The following is a 20371-nucleotide window of genomic DNA, read 5'->3' on the forward strand; positions in this document are numbered from 1 at the left end:
GAGTCATTTTCTTCATTTGGATTAAACAAATTTTGCTCTGAAATTCCATAAAAAAAAGTAAGAAGTTTTTGTTGTCTGTTTTTTGGTCTTGAATCACCTAAACTATTGCTGTAATATTGATTCATTTATGTAGGTGAGGTTGTATCAGTCTTTGGTTGGTATAAACTAGAATATTTTTACCTACTAGTTTTAAATGCATCTTGCCCTGCATGCTCTTTCTTTACTCTGCCTTTTTCTACCACTGAGAATGCTAAGATCGTTCACTTGTCTTCATTAAGGGATATGAATGAGTATTAGCTTTGATTAATTACCTTAATATCACAAACTTAAGTGTAAAAGTAGATCATGAATTTTTTTTTGAAGTCACTAATTTGTCAGACTATAACTTCCTATACTTTTCATACTGATTTTTGGTCATAAATGTTGATTAGCATTCGAATCAAAAGATACTTTTCTCCAAAGCAGTAACATTTCCAAAGTTCTTAAATTTCACCATTAAAAAATACAGACTTACAGGTTTTCATTAATTCAAAAAATAACACCTTTAAGTCTTTTTTCACCTATTCCCTTACATTCAAGTCATGATACTAAAATGTTTTGAAAGAATAAAACCAAAATTTCCAGTTCTGGATTAATCAATCTCCAACGTCTTGGGCATTCTCAAGGATCTTAATTAAATTACTTGAGTACTTTTTGGAAAAACTTAATTTAAATCCATATGTCACATAACAGTTTTAAGAGCTCAGAAGACAGGATGAAAGAATGAATAAAGATGAGAATGCATGTGTTTTCTTTAAATTTTTTATTTGGGGATGGAGGGAGGTTCAGGTTACAAATCACAAAATACCTGGTGACTGAATCTACAGAAACGTAAATGATCTCCTAGGTTGGAGGATAAGATGATAAAATGATGGCAAAGGCATTTTTTTTTTTTTTTTTTTTTTGGCAAAGGCAATTTATTCACAAAGAGGCTACAACTGGTGTCAGTAGTTATGTGATTATGTATATGTATGTAGACAATAAAGATTTTTAAAAGTAGATGTGCTTAACTCAGCCGCAAATGGGACATAAGTATCATTAGTGTTGATCATTTGGCAGAATCTAGAGCATAGTCTCATCCTAACTGCAAGTTAGAATCTTCTGTAGAGCTATTTAAAAATGCCAGTGTGTGCACTCTTACCCAGACCCACTGACTATCCATTGGTCTGGGATACTCAGACTGAGCCATTGACTGAGATGAGAGGGATGGCAAAGGAACAAGTGTATGGAGGGGAATCAGGAATTCTGTTTGGAAGGTATCTCTTAGACATATCCAAATGGTGATAGATGTTCATTAGTTACATGTAAGGGTCTGGTGTTCGGAAGATAGTTGGAACTGGAGTTATAAATTGGGAGACAGCAGCGTATCAATTGGCTATTGAAAGCTTTAGAGCTGGGGCACCTGGCTGGCTCAGTTGGAGGAGCATTATGGCTCTTGATCTCAGGAGCTTGAATTTGAGCCCCACGTTGGGTATAGAGATTACTTAAATAAATAAGAGAAAAAGCCTAGGGCTGAAGGAAATATCTTAGGAGATGATGACAATGAAGAAAACAGGGCAGATAATAGGTCCTAAGCATTCCAGCATATAGAGAAGAATGCACAGAAAAAGATAAGGAAAAAAAGAGGGAAGAGGAGGAAAGCAGACCAAGGCCCCATTATGAAGCTTAGAGATGAGGCTGGGTGTTGTTGGTCTGTGTAGTCCTGAGGATAATAAGAAAACTAAGCATTGTTGGTATTTTTTCCACTTTGAGAAATCTGGTTGTGTCTCATCTTAATGTATTTGCAAATTTGAATCCTAAGCTTACCATTTTCTACTTTATTAAACAGCATTAACATTAGCTTAATGTTAAGCTGTAAGAAAAGCATGAACTACCATGATATATTTGATAGTACTTTATTTTAAAAAAGGAACAGAAACAAGTGAAGTTATTTAAAAAGACCATTCTGGTAGGAAATGATAGGAAGGATGCCTTTCTGCTAGACTTAAAAAAGGACTCTTGGTTTGGCACCTGAACTCATACATTTGTATCGTTAATGGAATCTAGGCCTGGACACTCTAGGAATTGCAGTTACACGATAGAAAAAGATTACACTTAAGATTAAACTGGCTGACTAATGACAGTAGTTTGGGGGTTGTTTTGCTGTATGTTCCCATTTGTTGGTTTTCGGGAATTTCAAGGACTTTGAATAAGTGGATCTTCAGGAGAACTGGCAACTACAAGAAGCAGCCTTAGCAAGCCAAGAAATGACAGACAAGGACGTCAGAAATTGATACTATTTATGGAGATAATTTCTGCTGATTACTGAAGGGAAAGTTTATAACCCAACATTTGGGCACTCTTTGGTTTCTACTTAATACAAATGATCAAGGATTTTTACTGTGATTCAAAAGTAATGGAGTGGGATCCCTGGGTGGCGCAGCGGTTTGGCGCCTGCCTTTGGCCCAGGGCGCGATCCTGGAGACCGGGATCGAATCCCACGACAGGCTCCCGGTGCATGGAGCCTGCTTCTCCCTCTGCCTGTATCTCTGCCTCTCTCTCTCTCTCTCTCTCTCTCTCTGTGACTATCATAAATAAATTAAAAAATTAAAAAAAAAAAAAAAAAAAGTAATGGAGTTAAAGACCAGAAGTTAATAATGAAGTTGTTAAACCTAACTCTAAGACTAGAAAAACCTGATTTAAAAAAGTAAAAGTAAATAAACCTCCCTCCACTCTTTGCCTAATGTAGGCTGTTGGAATAGAAATATGGCATGAGGGATCCTTGGGTGGCACAGCGGTTTAGCGCCTGCCTTTGGCCCAGGGCGCGATCCTGGAGACCGGGGATCGAATCCCACGTCGGGCTCCCGGTGCATGGAGCCTGCTGCTCCCTCTGCCTGTGTCTCTGCCTCTCTCTCTCTCTCTCTCTATCATAAATAAATAAAAATTAAAAAAAAAAATATGGCATGAAGTGGATGTTCAAGGAAAGAATACTTAGCTACTTATACAAAGTTTTAATTTCCCAAATGAAGTCAAACAGCATTTATGAGATCTGGCATATGCAAAACTAGCAGTCCCTTTGGAAGCAATTGGTACAGTTATTTTCACTGTAAATGCAAAAATGTTGCCTGTTGTGGGTTAGAAAGGAGCAAAAAGATCTAATGCTGTGTTTTCACACCATGTACCAGGTAGCCAATCTGAATCCAAAGGACCTCTCATATACTTTAAAGGATTATGTTTTTAAAGAGCTTCAAAGAGACTGGCCTGGATACAGTGAACTAGACAGACGGTCATTAGAGTCCGTGCTCTCAAGGTAAGTTTTTTTTTTTTTAAATGGTGCAAATAATTATTTTAGTTGTTGTTATTGTAAGACATTAAGAAGGAAGAGAGAAGCAAAGGTAAACTTTTTATCATGAACATTTGAAGATTCTCTCCATAATTGGAACCTGTGTATCCTTTACAGAAAACTAAATCCATCTCAGAATGCTGCCAGCACCAGCCGTTCAGAATCTCCTGTATGTCCTAGTAGAGATACTGCATCTTCTCCTCAGGTATTCCTAAAATTATATAATCATAGCCCTGAAATGAACCTCAGAGGCCACCTACTTCAGGTGGTCTGATTTGTGCTCGAGAGAAGTGAGGCCCAGAGAAGCAGCATAGCTTGCCTACCCAAAGTCACATGGCTAGTTAGTTCATGGCAGAGCTCCGTCTAGAATTCAGGTCCCAGCTCACAGCCCAGACCTCTTTTTCCTTACACAAGCACTGTTTGACAAAGTGCTTAATATCTACTTTGCTTTTCTATATTTAAAGTTTACATTGTATTATAAGATTATCTCCTTTTCTATTAGGTCACTAACTAGAAGATTTACCTAGTCCCATATCCTGTCTCAGATTATACAGAAAATAGAAGATATTTAATACTATCTGAAACATGTTCAAGAAAACTATTTTGGGGGGAAAATGTTTTTAAAACAAGCAAATAAAAAAAAAAATCTTGCATACAGGTCTCCTTAACGTACTTTTTTCAGTTAGATCCCAGTCAGAGTACTCCATTTAGACCTCAGTTCTTTCCAGCTTAAAGTTTCCCCCAAGTGATTTCTTGGTTCCCTGGTTCGGGGACTGACAATGAGACAGACCTATCTACTCCAGTGCTATTGATCAAGTGCTCCTCTCTCTGGACCCTCCTCCCAGAGATTAGGAGATTGAAAACATGTGTGAGAACAGTAAGCATGCTGTGGGCAAAAGGCTATTGATACATTGAAAACTGTTGGAAACCTATTGTGAGCAGAGGAAGAACAAAATAAAAGCAATTATGTCCTTGTGTGTACATTGTCTATAGAAGCCTCACTTTTAATGCCAGCTACTATGAAGTTATTTGTACTCTGATATAATTATGTAATGGCTGCCAAATCGATGATACTAAATTGAAAACAGAATAAATTAATGGGATGATTAACTATTATTTTCTTTCAGCTGAAGTTTAGGCCACATCTTTACATTGGATATATGATTTGTACTTTTCAACTATCTGAATTTTCTTTTCAATTTAAATATTGTTGTTGCTGGATTGGGCTAGCACTAGCATAATTTTTTTTTAATTTTTGAAATTAATTCCATATCATCTTAGTGGACTAGTCATTAAGACTTAAACTTTCCAATCCTTTGAAGAGATATACTTACAAGGGAAGAAACTGAATAGCATTGCATCAACGATGGAGATACTTAGAGAAATTCCTTTGAAAGTGCTGGCTGTTCCCATTTGAAGACAAGTGAAATAATAAATAACAGCCAAAATATTTATAACTGGAGCATCTTAACACATTAGAGGAGATTAAATAAGTGTAAGCTTTTATTGCCCTTTGCCTCCCCTTAGTTCTGACAGCGTGAAATGGTACAAACTGCTTTCTCTGCTTTCTCAATATAACTAGGTCAGCTCTGGCTCACAGAGGAAGGAGGTTACCTCTATTTAATACTCTCTGAAGTGGCATAGTCCACATAGATTGGCATAGTCTCTCGAAGAACTTAAGAGTGCAGCTCTATGATCAGAAAGTATAAGTACTCCAAGAAACATATTTGCCAGATTCTGTTTTTTTATGTTAGACGTGAAAATTTATTTCCCTTTTGTTTTTGTGGATTGTCTGTTCCTGCTTGAGCTTGCAGAATGGTTAACACAATGCCGATGATAAACTTAAGAATGAATAAAATCGTTCCGTTGTTCATGTGGTAACTGGTGATGCATGTGTTGAGTTGTCATACAAACTGGCTCATTTTTTTTTCTGCTTCCCTCCCCCTACAGAAACGGCTTTTAGATTCAGATTTCATTGATCCTTTAATGAATAAAAAAGCTCGAATATCTCACCTGACAAACAGAGTGCCGCCAACATTAAACGGCCATTTGAATCCCACCAGTGAGAAATCTGCTGCGGGCCTCCTGCCGCCCCCTGCAGCCGCTGCCATCCCTACCCCTCCACCGCTGCCTCCAACCCACCTGCCTGTCTCTAATCCTCCTCAGACTGTAAACTCTAACTCCAATTCCCCTAGCACTCCAGAAGGCCGGGGGACTCAAGACCTACCTGTTGACAGTTTTAGTCAAAACAGTAGTATCTATGAGGACCAGCAAGACAAATATACCTCTAGGACTTCTCTGGAAACCTTACCCCCTGGTTCAGTTCTACTACAGTGTCCAAAGCCTATGGAAGAAAACCATTCAATGTCTCACAAAAAGTCCAAAAAGAAGTCTAAAAAACACAAGGAAAAGGACCAAATTAAAAAGCATGACATTGAGATGACAGAAGAAAAGGAAGAGGACCTTAAAAGAGAAGAGGAAATTGCCAAGTTGAACAACTCCAGTCCAGATTCCAATGAAGGTATGTTTTACACTTGTAAAGCCAACTGCATGTGTTCAGTGAATGGGCAGTGCAGACTAATGATTGTGAGAGATTATGCTGTTTATAACTAGTATTGCTTTCTTATCAAATGACCTTCTGTTATTAATCTTAGTGTTGTGCTTTTGAGATTTTTTTCTTGAATTTAACAGCGGTGGATTTCTGTCTCTTTTTAGCAAACTATTAAACAGTTTCTATATTTAAGAATAAGGTGATAACATTTGAAAATGACTTTATTATCCTCTAGAGACCCTCTTCTAGAAGGTAGGCTATGTTGCTTTTTTCCCTGTCAGGGTACTGCACAACCTCAACATGACCTATTATATGCCAGTCCTGAACTAATTTAACCAGACATGCAATTAGTGATAAAAATAATTCTTTTCCTTCTTTGCCAAAGAAACAGGGTCACCCCTGCCTTAATTAATATTAACACAGGGGAAATGTCAAATTCTTTATAAAAACAGGCAAGGTAAGATTGCGTATGCAGATCCATCACATCATCTTTATTCAGAGCGAAAGCAGTTTTTCTTATGTAAGGCTGTTGGCAATTTGCTAGATAGAACTTAAATTCCTTTTTAATTTTAAGAACACTGTTCTAGTAAACTAGTATTAATTGTTACTAGTAAAATTTAACCATTTCAGGCTTTTGGAAACTTTAAAAGCCAGATAGCTAGAGATGCAAAGAAGCTTGTAACAATGCTTAATTTCTAAAGGAAAGCTAATCAGAAAGACCACTTACCTGAGGTGTAATGATCTTTGACACTTAGTGACAAAATTTTATTTTTCTTATTTAAAAGTTGTCCTCTAAAAAAAAAAAATAAATAAAAGTTGTCCTCTAAAACTTAATATCCCCCTGCCAGCACATCAGAGATTCAAGCCCATCAGTTAGCGTTGTTGCCAGTTTTAAACCCAGCTGAACTAAAGCAAAATTCTCTAGGAAAATGCAACTTCAGAAAAGTTACTTTAATGAATAAAGTTTAAGGAGTGTTACATTTCTGTAATTTTCCCATAATACTAGAAGTATGCAATCCTTAGATTTAACTGACCATTTTTACCACATGAGAGAAACTTTGCAGAATAGTATGATGCAGCGTCTTCATTGACCTGGATTGAGTATACTGCACATTAAAGCTTATCTGTTGAAATATTTAGATCAGTAGGATACTGTATAGTGGCCCAAAAGGTAGCTGTAAGCTTTTCCCCTCAAATACTATCGTACTCGAATTTGCCAGGTCAGGAAAAGGCAAGAGGTAATAAAACTTTGTGTTCAGAGTTGGCAAGCCGCGTTCCTGGTTATATCCACACTTTCTACCCTGAGGTGGTGATTCTGAGTCAGCCTGGTGCTGGGAGGACTGGATCCCATAAGTTGAGACCTACAGTAGAGTTTGAGTGAGACCTATTCTCTGAATCTGTTCCTGAGAATGTAGTACTTCTCAAAGCCAATTGAGATTATCACAAAATACTGAGGATGGATCCAGACCCACATCCCCTGAATCTGTTGAAATTTATCTGATGTCTGTGACAAAGAGGAAGCCAGGTGACATACACTTAATGCCTTTTCCTTTAAGACTCAGGCTGTCATAAAAACACAGACTCAGGCTTTAGTTGCACATACACGTGTGCACACACATGTGACTATGAACAATAAGCCCACAGTCTGCATAATTTATTTAGTATTTAGTTTAAAATATTAAACCAAGAAATGACTAAATTTTCACTTTTGTTTACATTGAACATGTATGTTTTGCCAGCAGGCAGGGTTAGGATTTGAGTTATTAATTCTACCATGAAAGATAAAAAATTACCCTATAAAAGTCTAAATATACCCTCAGGAAATGGAGCATTCCCACAAACAGACTACTGACTGAGGGATTTTACACACTTTCAGAGCATAGCTCTGAATGACTGGCAGTCTACTTATTTGTCTATTTATTTATTTTGTCCTCTTAAAAACAAATCCATATTATTATGAGATGTAGAGATGAGAGGAGTGTAAATCGGGATTCAGTAATGACTTATTTTAAATTACTTTCAACTGATAGGGGAAGACTTGCTCACTGCTTCCCCTGTCTGCATACAAAAAGGGTAGCAATGAAATACAGTGACCAGAGCAGACTGCTACCTGACTTCATTGTCTCATCTGCCTTGTTTGAATCCTATGAAAAGTAGATGTTGATGTAAAATTTGTATCTTCCATTGTCTGGCTGCATCTGCCACCACAATCTTTGAATTGCTGGGCAGATGCCACAACTGTTATGGAAAGAATAGAAGATTGACCTTGGGTTAAGATGGAATTCCTTTATTGTGCAGACACTGCAGTAGCCAGGGCGCTTTCAATGCCTGGCGTCAGTTCTGCTGGCCCTGGTCATAGGGCCTCTATTGTTCGTGTTCAATTGTATTCCTTGCTCACTGTTGCTTATTGAGATGGAAGAATAGAATTTGAGGAAGAGTGTTCCAGATGTTTCTGATCTATTTTAGAATTATAGGCATTTTATAACCATACTGTTTGGTGAAAGCTTGAATTTTTTTTCGTTGTAGGAATTAAAGAGGGTTGCACTGCCTCCACGGAGCCTTCTTCAACAATTGAACTCCCAGATTATTTGATGTAAGTTCAGATGTCTGCCAATGGGAGAGAACTGTTTAATTTTAGAAAGTTTGCAAATTCTTTTCCCATAATTTGCAAATCAGAAAAGAGGTTCCAGAAATAGAGTCCTGGAGCCACCCCTGCATTTGAAAGGCTGCCATTAAGTCTGCTCGTCCCAAATCCACCCCTGTCTGCCTGAGCAGGTTGCGCCTCCCCCTGCTCTGAGCTCTGCTCCATGGCCTTTAAGTACAGAGAAGCCTGTCCTTTGTTCTGGGGCCAGGCCAGGCATTTGATTATGGAAGATTTCAGGGATCTGACTCTTCAAAGCTGACAGTCTATCAATGCACATTCACTTGTTCCCCCCAAAGAGAGAGTTTATTACTGATAAAGAGCTTAAACCTCCACAGTTCATACAAAGTGGAGATAGATGGATTTTCATTTCAATAAAGCTCTGCCATCGAATTAATTTTAAGAGTAGAGAATAGTAAAATTTGATCATTCCACTTCAGTACTGGTTATAATGTTTGTCCTGTTATGGCAACAAGTTGCTAAATGCTGAGCTGGGGACATTTTTGTAACTGGTTATCACAGAAATTATAACTTGTACACATAATTCTAGCTTTTTCATAGACTCAAAGGCTTCTGGAAGAAGAAATAATTAAGTTGCAAGAGCCTGGAAAAATGGAGATTGGAAGAGCAAACAGATTTGGCTGTAGATAGCTTTGAAAATGAACAAATGGGCAAAATAATTTGAATGTAGATTGGAAAATGAACTCTGAGCTGTATGAACACTTTTTCTCTCAGTAGCATCTCATAGTGGACAAAGTTAAACTATGCCGTTTAGCCCTCCATGTACCATGAAATATTCATTTCTAGAGTAGAGAACATTTTATACTGAAAATGTGTTACTTTTGCTTAACAGTAGTGCGAAAGCTATACTTAATGGGGAATGATACAGCATGAAACCATAATGCTGGTTATCATCTCTTAACTAAAAAGAACCCAAGAAACCATGCTGAGTACTCTCTCATCTGAGGTGGTATGGTTTTAGAGTTCTGGGAGGGAGCTTTGGAAAGCAACCGCCACTGAATTGGCCCAGGAAGGGTTGGTTGGGGGACAGCTCGTGGCTCCACCGATGAGGGGTCCCACTTCTCCTTAAAAGTCTTATGAAAGTTGGTCCCCTCCAAATGACAGCTGCAGTACTGTGCTCTCATTCTCTTATGATGGATTTTAATTCCCCCTTTTTTTGTAATGGTGATATAGATTGATTATATGTGACAAAATCACAGGGGGAGACTAAAAAATAATTCTAATCTTTTCCCTATGGATTTAGGATGTTGCTGTGTTTTGTCAGTTTAACCAGTTAGTTCTATATTAAAAACTTGTTTTTAACTCCCTAATCTTAAGGATGGTTGCTGCATCTGCTTCAGCATGTTTTGATGTTTGTCATGTTTCTGGCTGTTAAAAATCATGAAAGTACGTAACCTCTGTGATTGTTTGCTCAATTTATTTTATCCTGAAACTGATATAAAAACAGCAAATTTTCTTAAAATGGTGAGAAACCATGAATTAAAAAAAACACCGAAATTACAGAACTTAAACTTTCGGTTGTTTCGTAAGAAAACTAAAAAGGACATGACAATAAAACCTTAATGATCAGCCTCTGAGTAATTCATACTTAAACTACAATATTCCTAATTTTTATATAATAAGGATACTTCTGTTACTTGTGTTTGTGAAATAGCCAAACCCTTTAAAAGTTTATTCCATCACTGCATAGGAACCAACTAGAGAACCGTAACAGTTTTTGTTAAAAACAGTGAAATGCTTTTCGTTAAAATGCCAGTATAACCAAATAATCTTCTATAATAGCAACACAGCTGTTGGCTAGTTTGGGATTTTTCCCTAAGGAAATTAAATATAATAATGAGGGTATAGACTTGGGTCTGATTTTGAGAAAGCAAGGTATTTTATAAAGCAAATTAAGCCTAGTTTCACAAGCACTTTAGCCATTTTGCTTACATACACTTATCCCCAGGAACCTCTTTTCCTGCCCTGGGCTTCCTCTGGTGTGCAGTCAGGACAGCCCTGTCTAGGAGAGGACAGCTTGCTGCTTGGCTGGCCACGTTCCTTTTATAGCAAAGACACCAGCAGGACGCTTTAAATCAGCATACTACTGCTGTCTCAATTACACTTAGAAAAATAAACCTCCACAGTGTCTAACTCAGCATGAATAAAAATATTAATGGGGACATTAAGGTTGCTCAGTTGCATCACTTTTCTCACATTTCCAACCAGACATTTTGCTGTCTAAAACCATTTTTGTAGAGGACTGAACTCCAAGGTTTTCCCACAGTCAAGAATATATGTGCATGCCTGGGGCATGCTGAACCACCTGATACCTGCCTGAAAATTGCTTTCAAATCTCAATTTTTAATCTCAAAAAGTCCAGGAAATTTTGCATTCTGTAATAGGAACACAGAGTACAGAGACCCAGGCCAGACTCTGGTGTGATTCCACTTCCCAGAACCACAAATAATATTAACTTTGTCTTAATAAAATGCAGTTTTAATTTGCTTACTGCTGAATAAACTGACACTGGGAAAATGGCCTTCACTCACCAGTTTCATAGAGTTATTCACAACCTGAAGTAAAACAGGTTTATGACATTTTTATTAAAGTAAATTAGAATAATAGTAGACACTGATGTTCAGTTACAGACTATGATACTTAAGTGTTGAAAAAGAACTAGAGAAATATGCTCTTTTTTCTTTCTTTTTCTAGTCTCTCATTTCAAAAGAGACAATTACTCTTTTGTATTTTATACATTTGCCTAGTCAAACGTGGGAGGAAAGAAGTAGAGGGAACTAGCCGGAGGCACCTTGCTGGCAGCAGGTGTAAACGGTCAAAAGGCAGACTTCCTCATATAAAGCAGCAGATCTAGAGAGAGCTTTGACTTCAGCATTTAGTGACTATGTGACACTCTCTGGTTTCATGTCACTCACCAACTCCTGTTTCCATGTGACGCAAAACAGATGGGTTGGCCTCTGCCGCTAGTGTAGTAGTGAATTATTTTGGATAGAGAAAGGCTTAGAAAGCCAAATCTATGTAAGTGTTGTTTTCTGTTGTTTTCTAGTCACACTTCAGTTCCACTGCCAGCATGTCTTTTTCACATTGACTTTCCTTCACTGACAGTCTTAAGCTCTCCTGTGGGTTAATTTCACCTGGAGGTTGTCTGAAGGAGTGACATGGCACCAAACAGTGACAGACCAGCATTCAATGTAGGGAAACATGCTTGGATGCAGTTTCTAAGTATTGGGTTTAAATGTAAGATGTGAATGATGTGGACTATAGTCTCTCTTCATTTATCTCCTTTCTTTATTTTTTTAGAAAATATATTGCTATTGTCTCCTATGAGCAACGCCAAAATTACAAGGATGACTTCAATGCTGAGTATGATGAGTACAGGGCCTTGCATGCCAGGATGGAGACTGTAGCTAGAAGATTTATCAAACTAGATGCACAACGAAAGCGGCTTTCTCCAGGCTCAAAAGAGTATCAGGTAAACATGTTTGCTCCTAGATAGGCTGACTTCCATATCTTACCGTATTGGTTCTCTCCTGGCCCTTCCCCAGGCACCCTATTGGCCTTCAGAGCATGTCTTCCGGCAAACCAGCCTCTCTGCAGCTTTTGGTCTTCATTTAAAATTAGCTAGAAAACTAAATAAGTTAATACAGTGAACTGTATTTCTGTCAGTGAAAAAAAGTAACTTTTTAAACAACATAGTATGTATAAAATATATAACATGCTTTATATTTACTATATAACATAATAAAGTATCGAGAAAAAAAGCAAACACAACTAAATAGGAAAAAAGTTGGATTTGGGATTCACTGAAACATTTGATTGCACTGCCAACTCAGGCTATAGCTGCTAGAGCTGGTGCTGTTCCCCAAATTGTTATATTAAGTACATTAAAGAAAAAAAAAAAACAACCTCAATCTGGCATATAATAGGGAAGATAGAGATATAGAATATAAACAGGGTTTAATACCACAGAGATTTGGGGTTTAAATGAAGAAAAGTTTGGTATTTCCAGCTCTTCCAGAGACTGACATATGTTAACACATACTAATCTGTTTTCACTTTCAAACTTTAAGTAGCAATACCACAACTGACAAACCAGTAGAAACCAGACAGACCCATGTACTCGTTGTTCTCACAGTTAATAAGCAAAAGGATTAATACAAATGAATGTTCCCCTCCTTGTGTAAGCCACATAACTTGTTGCACTTCACAACCATAGATGGTGCCTTCACTCTGGCCTCCCACTGTTGTTCTGACAGGAATCTACATGAGAGAATGAATGGGTTTCCCACAATGGGGAAAACAGACTGCTTAGAGTTATAGAAGACTTTGTCAGAGGAATTAGTATTTGAAGGTGCAGGAGGTCTTATATGGTGGTTTGGGGTTTATTTTTTTATGTATAGTTATTTACCAGTATACCATGATTATATTTAAACTAAAATATAATTCCAAGGACTACTTAGTGGTTAGGAGGAGGCTCCAGAACTAGACTGGGTTTGATTCCCAGCTGCACCATTTAATATTTGTGTGACTTTGAGCAAGTTATCTAACCTTAATCAAAATCCCCATCCATAAAATAAGGTGATTATAAAGTTGTGCAGAACAGATGTCAGCATTTGATAACTGCTTAAATCCATACTATGTAAGGTCACATTAGTATTAACCAGGTTCTCCTAATAGCTACCTAATATTCCTCCCTAGAGGCGATCAATAGTACTTGTTTCCAGTGTATTCTTTCAGAGGTCTGTGTATGTGTTTGTAAGATATATATATATACACAAGATTCACATGTGGGCCATATGTAGTTAATTTAGGATGTCATCAATCACAATATGTACCATTGTCTTATGTTCCAGTAAGTTAAACTGTGATACGTTACTTATCTGATCTCATTAAAATGAAATGTGCATCTTAGAAGTAATGAAGTTCTTAGAATATGTCATTCTGTTTCTAAATAAATAATATCAAACTGTATTAATCATTCTGCACTTTGCTTTTTTCACTAAACAATATAATGCACCGTAGGGAACTTTATATAAGTGTGGGAAGCACTTTTTAATGACCTCTTAGTATTCCTCTGTATGGGTTGACAGACATTTAGATTCTGTTTACTGTATTTTGCTTTACAAACAGTACTGCAGCAAGTAACCTTGTACACACAGCATTTCACTCAGGCACAAGCACATTTGAAAGAGAAGTATAAATGCTGAGTCAGTTCTGCATTTGCTATTTTGATAGCAGTTGCCAAATTGCCTTCTTTAAAGATTGTACCAATTTAAATTCCCATCATCAGTATTTCCCACACCTTTGCTGAATGTGTTAGCTGTATATATTCCCAAAAATAAAAAGTTCCCTTCTGATTTTAATTTTTAATTTTGTAGAATGTTCACGAAGAAGTCTTACAAGAATATCAGAAGATCAAGCAGGTAGGAATCATCACTGTGGGTTTCCTGACCCCATAGTTGGGAAGTATTACAAATTCTGCAACCTAATTCCTCCCTGTTTTTTTTCCTCTACAGTCCAGTCCCAATTATCATGAAGAAAAATATAGATGCGAGTATCTTCATAACAAGCTGGCTCACATCAAAAGACTAATAGGTGAATTTGACCAACAACAAGCAGAGTCATGGCACTAGATCTCTGCTTGGACCGGAAGATGTGAATAAACTTAAGCTTATTTATTTAAAATTCCAAATGAGTTGCTCTAAGATTCTAAAAAAAATGAAACTTTGCTTGTTGAAAGTTTCAGTATTAGTAAACTTGAGTTATTTACTTTTTTTTTTTCCACTTTACTTTGCTTCCCTGCATTTTTGAAGCTGCTTTTTCTGGTCCTTCCCTCCCCACCCTCACCCTACCCCCCAAGACTTATGTTTGTCAATAGAAATTTTTTTTTTTTAGATATTGGGGATCCAGTGTCTATACTTTAAATCAGTTCTTTTCCTTAAAAACTTATGTTTGTCATTAGAAATGATTTTTTTAAGATATTGGGGATCCAATGTCCATACTTCAAAGTTATGTGTGTTTAAAAAACAAGTCATGTGCAAAGTGAAATGCTTTTGGATAAACATAAGCCTATTTTCTGACCTTTCTTAATGCAAACTCTTTGCCTTAAATGGTAGAATATTTAGAAATTTGCACAAAATACAAAAAAAAATTTAAACATTGTTTTGGAGGGTTAAGAAACAGAAAGGTGTACATGTGTGTCCATAGATATGCACCCACAGATGTACATACAGGCTGACTTGATCTAGACAGTAAATCCGCCCTGCAAGTTAACCCCCCATTGCAATGGTTGCCTTAAGGTGTTTGCTAGTTGTGTACATAGTGTGGTTAATCATTAGCTACACTGCTTCCCACTTGGTTAGAGCAATGGGAAGCATACTGTGGCCTACCAGCGTCTGAAAGCGTGTGCTCGACCTGTATGTGTGCGGAGGTGGTGTGGATGTGAGCGTGCATGGAGGAAAAAAGCTGCTACTCTCAGTAGGCCAAACGCTCAGGTTAAACAACTGACGAGTGTTACTGTAGGGGTTTTGTTTTGTTTTGTTTTGTTTTCCTGTCAAATTGCTACTTCTATTGTAGAAGACAAAAGCATTTCCATTTCAACAGTTTGTCAGCTTTATTAATGTTGGGCAAAATCAATATGTTATGAAAATGAAACAGATCTATAGTTTTGGGGCAAAATTATAAAAATTAAACATGTAGGTAACCTATTTATATACTGCTATAAAGTATTTTTTGAAGAGAGATATGCAAAGAAGCTATTACCTACATGAAATGTATATTTAAAGATTTTTTTTTTTCATCCTGGGAGCCAGGAATATAAAAAAAAAAAGAGAGAGAGAGAGCGGATATATTTAACCATAACATACTGTGATTCATCAAACAGCACAAACTTTCATTTCATGGAGTTTATCTGTTGACGTTGATTTAAACTATCATTTGTTTATCATGTGGGAACATAAGTTATGTGGTCAAAAATATAAGGATTTTGAACTAATGTTGATTCAAGTTGTGTTGTCTTATCGTATTGTCTTTTCAAAGTGCTGCCAGTTGAAAAGGGAAGCATTATGTTTACAAATCTGTTTTGAAATGTTTGCCAAAATTTTGGTAGTATCTTTAATAAAGATGTTTGTCTCCAGCATCCAAAAAATAAATAAATAAATAAATAACTTTGTTGTGTATCAGTGTAAACCAGAAAATGTTGGTATCTAGAAAACCTGAGAGAGCATATAGATGAACTGTTCTCTTTGCAGTTATCCTAAAGCATTAACTGGAAGTGTAGAGACTATAGAAGAGTATACAAAAGTAAACAGACTATGCAAAGACTGATAAAAGACCATGTGCACTATAACTCTATAACATCACTACAGAAATGAGATTTCTATATAGCGTGGACCTCTTAAGGAATTGGTTTCTTTTCACACTGAGATCCCTGGTGCTCTTCCTTTTACCTCAGAATGGTTACAATCATTACTAAATGTTCATTGATTTCAAATTTTGAGTTGTAAAAAGGTAAGGAAACTTAATTGGGGATAACTTTGTTCCACATGTTATGGTGGAGGCTCCTGAGGGATTTGTCTGTAGGTAATGACCTCACTGGTGTCGTTTCTTGGACATCTTGGCCTTTTAATCAAAGATTTCTGCTGCTATTTGCTATGAGCAGTGTTTCTCAAAAGCAAGGTGCTTAGACCATTTGCATCACCCAAATTAGAATCTCTGGGTATAGGGCCCAGGTATCCACGCTTTTGTAAATATCCTCCAGGTGACTTTTGCAAGTGAAGGCATGAGAACCATTGGCTTAGGTAAGGTGTTAAATGTTTGGGTTTTGAGATATCAAAGTCTTGAAGTTGAACTATTGGCTTTTTTTTTTTTTTTAACCCCATCCCTGTCAGCAGGTACAAATCACTCTTCCCCTCTACAAGATTGTCAGGCACCCTCTCAACTCTTTCACTGCCAACTCTTATTTCAGAACTTGTTTAGGAACAAGCCTTCTAGTTGGTCCTTAGTCCTTGGAGCTCCCACCAACATACATCAGCACATCTTCTGGTTTACAAATTGGGTAATAATGGAAGCTGGAGATATGTTATGAAAATCCAGCACTGCACATTCATAGACTTGACAACCTACCTATAAAAGCCTTAATTTAGATATCTGATATGCACATTGGGAAGATCCTTGCAAGATCTGTATCAGTTGCAAATCTGAGTTATGAATCACTCAATCTGCTATTACCTGAGGCTGCATCTCTTTGAAGATGAGCATGAGCCTGTTAAAATCCTTAAAATCTCCCTTTACCTAGTATGGCAAAACTTTTACTCGCAACTGCTGCAGGAATGAGTGGCCACTTAGTGGCCAGTTACTCTGGTAGAAGAATTTCTTTAGTCATTTTGAGAGACCCAGTAAGTATAAAACAGCATTATCAAGGTGAGAGAATGCATTGTTTATCACATTTCATCTAAAATATTTGAAGCACTTTTGGAAATTTTTACCAACAGCAGATTAACTCCAGACTGAATGAGCAGCCTATTTAATATAAACCAAAAGGAACATTGACTAGATGTGATTTTGTTTTTTTAAGTAGGGATTCTGTTTCCTATCTTGTCATGTATTTCCCTTGGAATACTTGAGAGGGGGTAACGTCCAACTCTAGTGATGGAGGTTCAGTGCTTGCTCTCACAAAAATAATTGGTGTGATCAATTTATGTCATTGCTCCATGCACACCGATCATTAAAAAATTCAGTATTAACTTTCATCTCTAATTGATCTTCTAAACCTTATAGGAGTTTTCTTTTTCCTTAAGTATTTCACATTATGTAAAACAAATGCATACTTGGATGTTGGAAGCAAGACGCTGAAATGAGGATTAGACACAAGTGGTCCATTAGTTCCAGCACTCTCCTTGGTTGCCTTATCCCTTCCATTAGTGCATTCTTTGCTTCTGGAACTTGGCTGAAACCCTTCAACCAGTCCATGGTGTTTCTGGCAGTGTGAGTGTTGAGTCCTGTATGCTTGGTATATGCCCTTACTACTTTTGAAGTTCATATGGTTTATTTCTTGCCTGAGTATTACTAAATCCTTTTCTTATGTATACCAGATGGGGGAAAAATTATAGCCAGCATTATGAGGAACCTTTTGTAAAAGGATATTAACTGACACTACTAAATGAAGGCAACAGAAGATGTTATCATTGTTCTTTGTAATCTGAAACTAAACAAGGCTGGGAGGCTCATTTCAAAATATTTTGAAGTGGAGTGTGTGTGTGTATACACACACACTTGTTTCTCAGTTGTTACACCCAAACCGTGTTAGGACTCTCAAAGGTAAAATGTCACAGGGACTTTTCAGTTGTTACAAAGCTCAGCAGCTGTGGTGGTCCCTTTTGTTCTACACCAATTTCAGTTCAATAAAAATGTTGACTTTGCAATTCTGGTAATTGTTTTTCCTTTGTCTCATTTCAAGGCTCTTAAATTTATCTTAAAAAAAAAAAAAAAACAAAACCATAACAAAGTGCTCTCTGATGCTCTACTGTAAATGATCCTCCTAGAACAGAGATACTTCTTGTTGGTGACTCTAGGAATCTGGGGCCAGGTATCTGCTCCAGGATCCTGCCTGTTGTTTTTTGTTTTTTGTTTTGTGTGTGTGTGTGTTGTGTTGTGTGTGTGTGTGTTTTAAGATTTTATTTATTTATTCATGAGAGACATACACACAGAGGCACAGACACAGGCAGAGGGAGAAGCAGGCTCCATTCCACGCAGGGAGCCTGACCTGAGACTCAATCCTGGGTCTCCAGGACCACACCCTGGGCTGAAGGCGGTGCTAAACCACTGAGCCACCTGGGCTGCCCAATCCTGCCTGTTTTCTAAGTGTATCGCATGCCCTCCAGAGGTGATATCTACTCAAACAATAATCATAGTTACATTTAATAAGAGTTTCCTGTGGCTTACACACTTTATGTATACACTGTCCCATTACTCTTCCCTACAACCCTGTTCTCCCCATTTTATAGTTGAGTGAACTGAGGCTTAGAGAATTAAGGGGCTTGTCCTTGACACAGCTAGCAAACAGTGGAAGCTAGGAAGCCTGCCCCCAGCATCTGTGTTCCTAACCACTTCTCCATCCTGCCCCTCATAATGCTGGCCCCTTAGTGTGAGCTTCACAGTGATCATTCCAGTAACACCACACCGGCTACACAAACTCTTGATTCTCAAAGGAGACTAGGCTGGAGGGGTAGGGTAATACCTCGTAGGTTATTTTCAGTGAGTTGATTTTGTCAGAAATGATTGATAAATGTGAAGGAAAGCCAAAATACTTTGAGAAAAAGTATGTTTCCTTTGTTTTTGAATGTGTGCAGTGGTGACAGCGGGCTATTTGAGGTAGAGCAGGGCAGTGCAGGTAGAAACCAGGGAAGGGTAGTCCTGGAATCGGACCCTCTCCTCTTCATACTAAAAGGCTGTCTCAGTAACAGACTCTAGCTTAAGAGCTGTCCAGTCTGAATTAGACATAAGGATATCTCTCCTAGCTGGGTCCTTAACTTCCAGTTTGTACAAGTTCTCTGAAGGGATAATGGAAAGCGAAAGGAAGAAATCCTCAACTAAACATCGATACAGAAAACCTAGAACGACGATCAGTGCCAGGCATGATTCTAATTAGATTTAGGAGGAACCTCACGGATGAATGACGTTCCTAATGTTATAATTGTGTCTGCATCCCATCCCCACCCACCTAACATTTAACACTGTACTTGCCTCTTAACTCCTTTCCTCAGCTATAAAGTGAAAATATGCCTTCTCACTGGGGCATGGAAGAGGCTCCATCATAGTTTGTAAAGCACTGACGAGTTCCACGAAAAACTAAATTATGGATTGTCTGCTGAATGCAAAAGAGAGAGTTTGTTGGAGTTTCTGGCAAGAATGAGTCCTTTTTGACTGGTCGCAGAGAGGGCAAAGGCAGAGAGAGGCCTGAGGTTTCAAGGTGGAGTGTTTGGGGTTTGTTTTATTGAATGCCGAGACCTATATGGACCTGCTCCACTGGTTTTACCTTTCTGAGATTGGGACAGGAGGCTGGCAGTGGCAGGAAGTAGCTCTGATATTTTAGGATTGCTCAATTCTCAAGCTGGGGTCAGATGATCCTGCTCTGTGTGGCAGTAGAGATGTGTCATTTACAGCTCCTGCCTGCTGAATTCAACTGGCCAGCCAGGCTGGTTTGTCTTTCTGTAATTAGATCCTTGCTACAATATGGGCATTTGTAGATGGGTGATAAGAATTCCATTTCTGGGTTTGTGAAATGTAGGAGAGTGCTTCCTAAAGCCCACATGGTTAGCCACCATGATGGAGTTCTAGAGCTGGGCTTCTAGAGGGATGGCTACCTGCCTTTCTATATTTCATGGATTTCTCAGGGCTCACCAAAGTCCACCGTGGTGGACACAGACAGCATAATCCACTTTGCCAGTTTCATCACCTGTTACGCCCACTGCACACTAGTCACACAGACCTGCCTTCAGGTTCTCCGATAACCCGAAGTGCTCCACCTATCCCAAGGCCTTACTCAATACTTGTCTCTACTGTACTGCCAGGCCCATCATCCACCCCTTCCTCACTCAGCTAAGGTTCCCCCCCCCCCCAAGATCTTCCCTTAACATCACCCGCCTCTAGGACGCCATCCCTAACCTCTCGGGCTAACTCCAGTCATGCTGGTATACACTCTCTTTCATCTCCTACTTGTCCTTTGTGGCATTTATCACAATTATAACGAAGTACTAGTTGTATTGATTAGGTTCCATGAGAGTAGAGACTTCTCTTG

At 38.1% G+C, this 20371-nt stretch overlaps 1 protein-coding gene across 2 annotated transcripts in view; it reads left to right on the forward strand.

The window, feature by feature from the left end:
- The window catches only part of ELL2 (elongation factor for RNA polymerase II 2), a 70546-nt gene extending 54805 nt beyond the window's left edge, over nucleotides 1-15741 (forward strand). For both annotated transcript variants that reach the window (XM_041751530.1, XM_041751531.1), the window contains 7 exons: nucleotides 3204-3328; nucleotides 3479-3566; nucleotides 5312-5882; nucleotides 8439-8505; nucleotides 11875-12046; nucleotides 13953-13997; nucleotides 14091-15741. In XM_041751530.1, coding sequence (XP_041607464.1) covers nucleotides 3204-3328; nucleotides 3479-3566; nucleotides 5312-5882; nucleotides 8439-8505; nucleotides 11875-12046; nucleotides 13953-13997; nucleotides 14091-14207 — 1185 coding nt within the window. In that variant the 3' untranslated portion in view covers nucleotides 14208-15741. The remainder of the gene's footprint in view (nucleotides 1-3203; nucleotides 3329-3478; nucleotides 3567-5311; nucleotides 5883-8438; nucleotides 8506-11874; nucleotides 12047-13952; nucleotides 13998-14090) is intronic.
- The last annotated feature ends 4630 nt before the right edge of the window (nucleotides 15742-20371 follow it).

The sequence above is a fragment of the Vulpes lagopus genome, chromosome 4 (genome assembly GCF_018345385.1).
Source record: "Vulpes lagopus strain Blue_001 chromosome 4, ASM1834538v1, whole genome shotgun sequence".
Lineage (NCBI taxonomy): Eukaryota > Metazoa > Chordata > Mammalia > Carnivora > Canidae > Vulpes > Vulpes lagopus.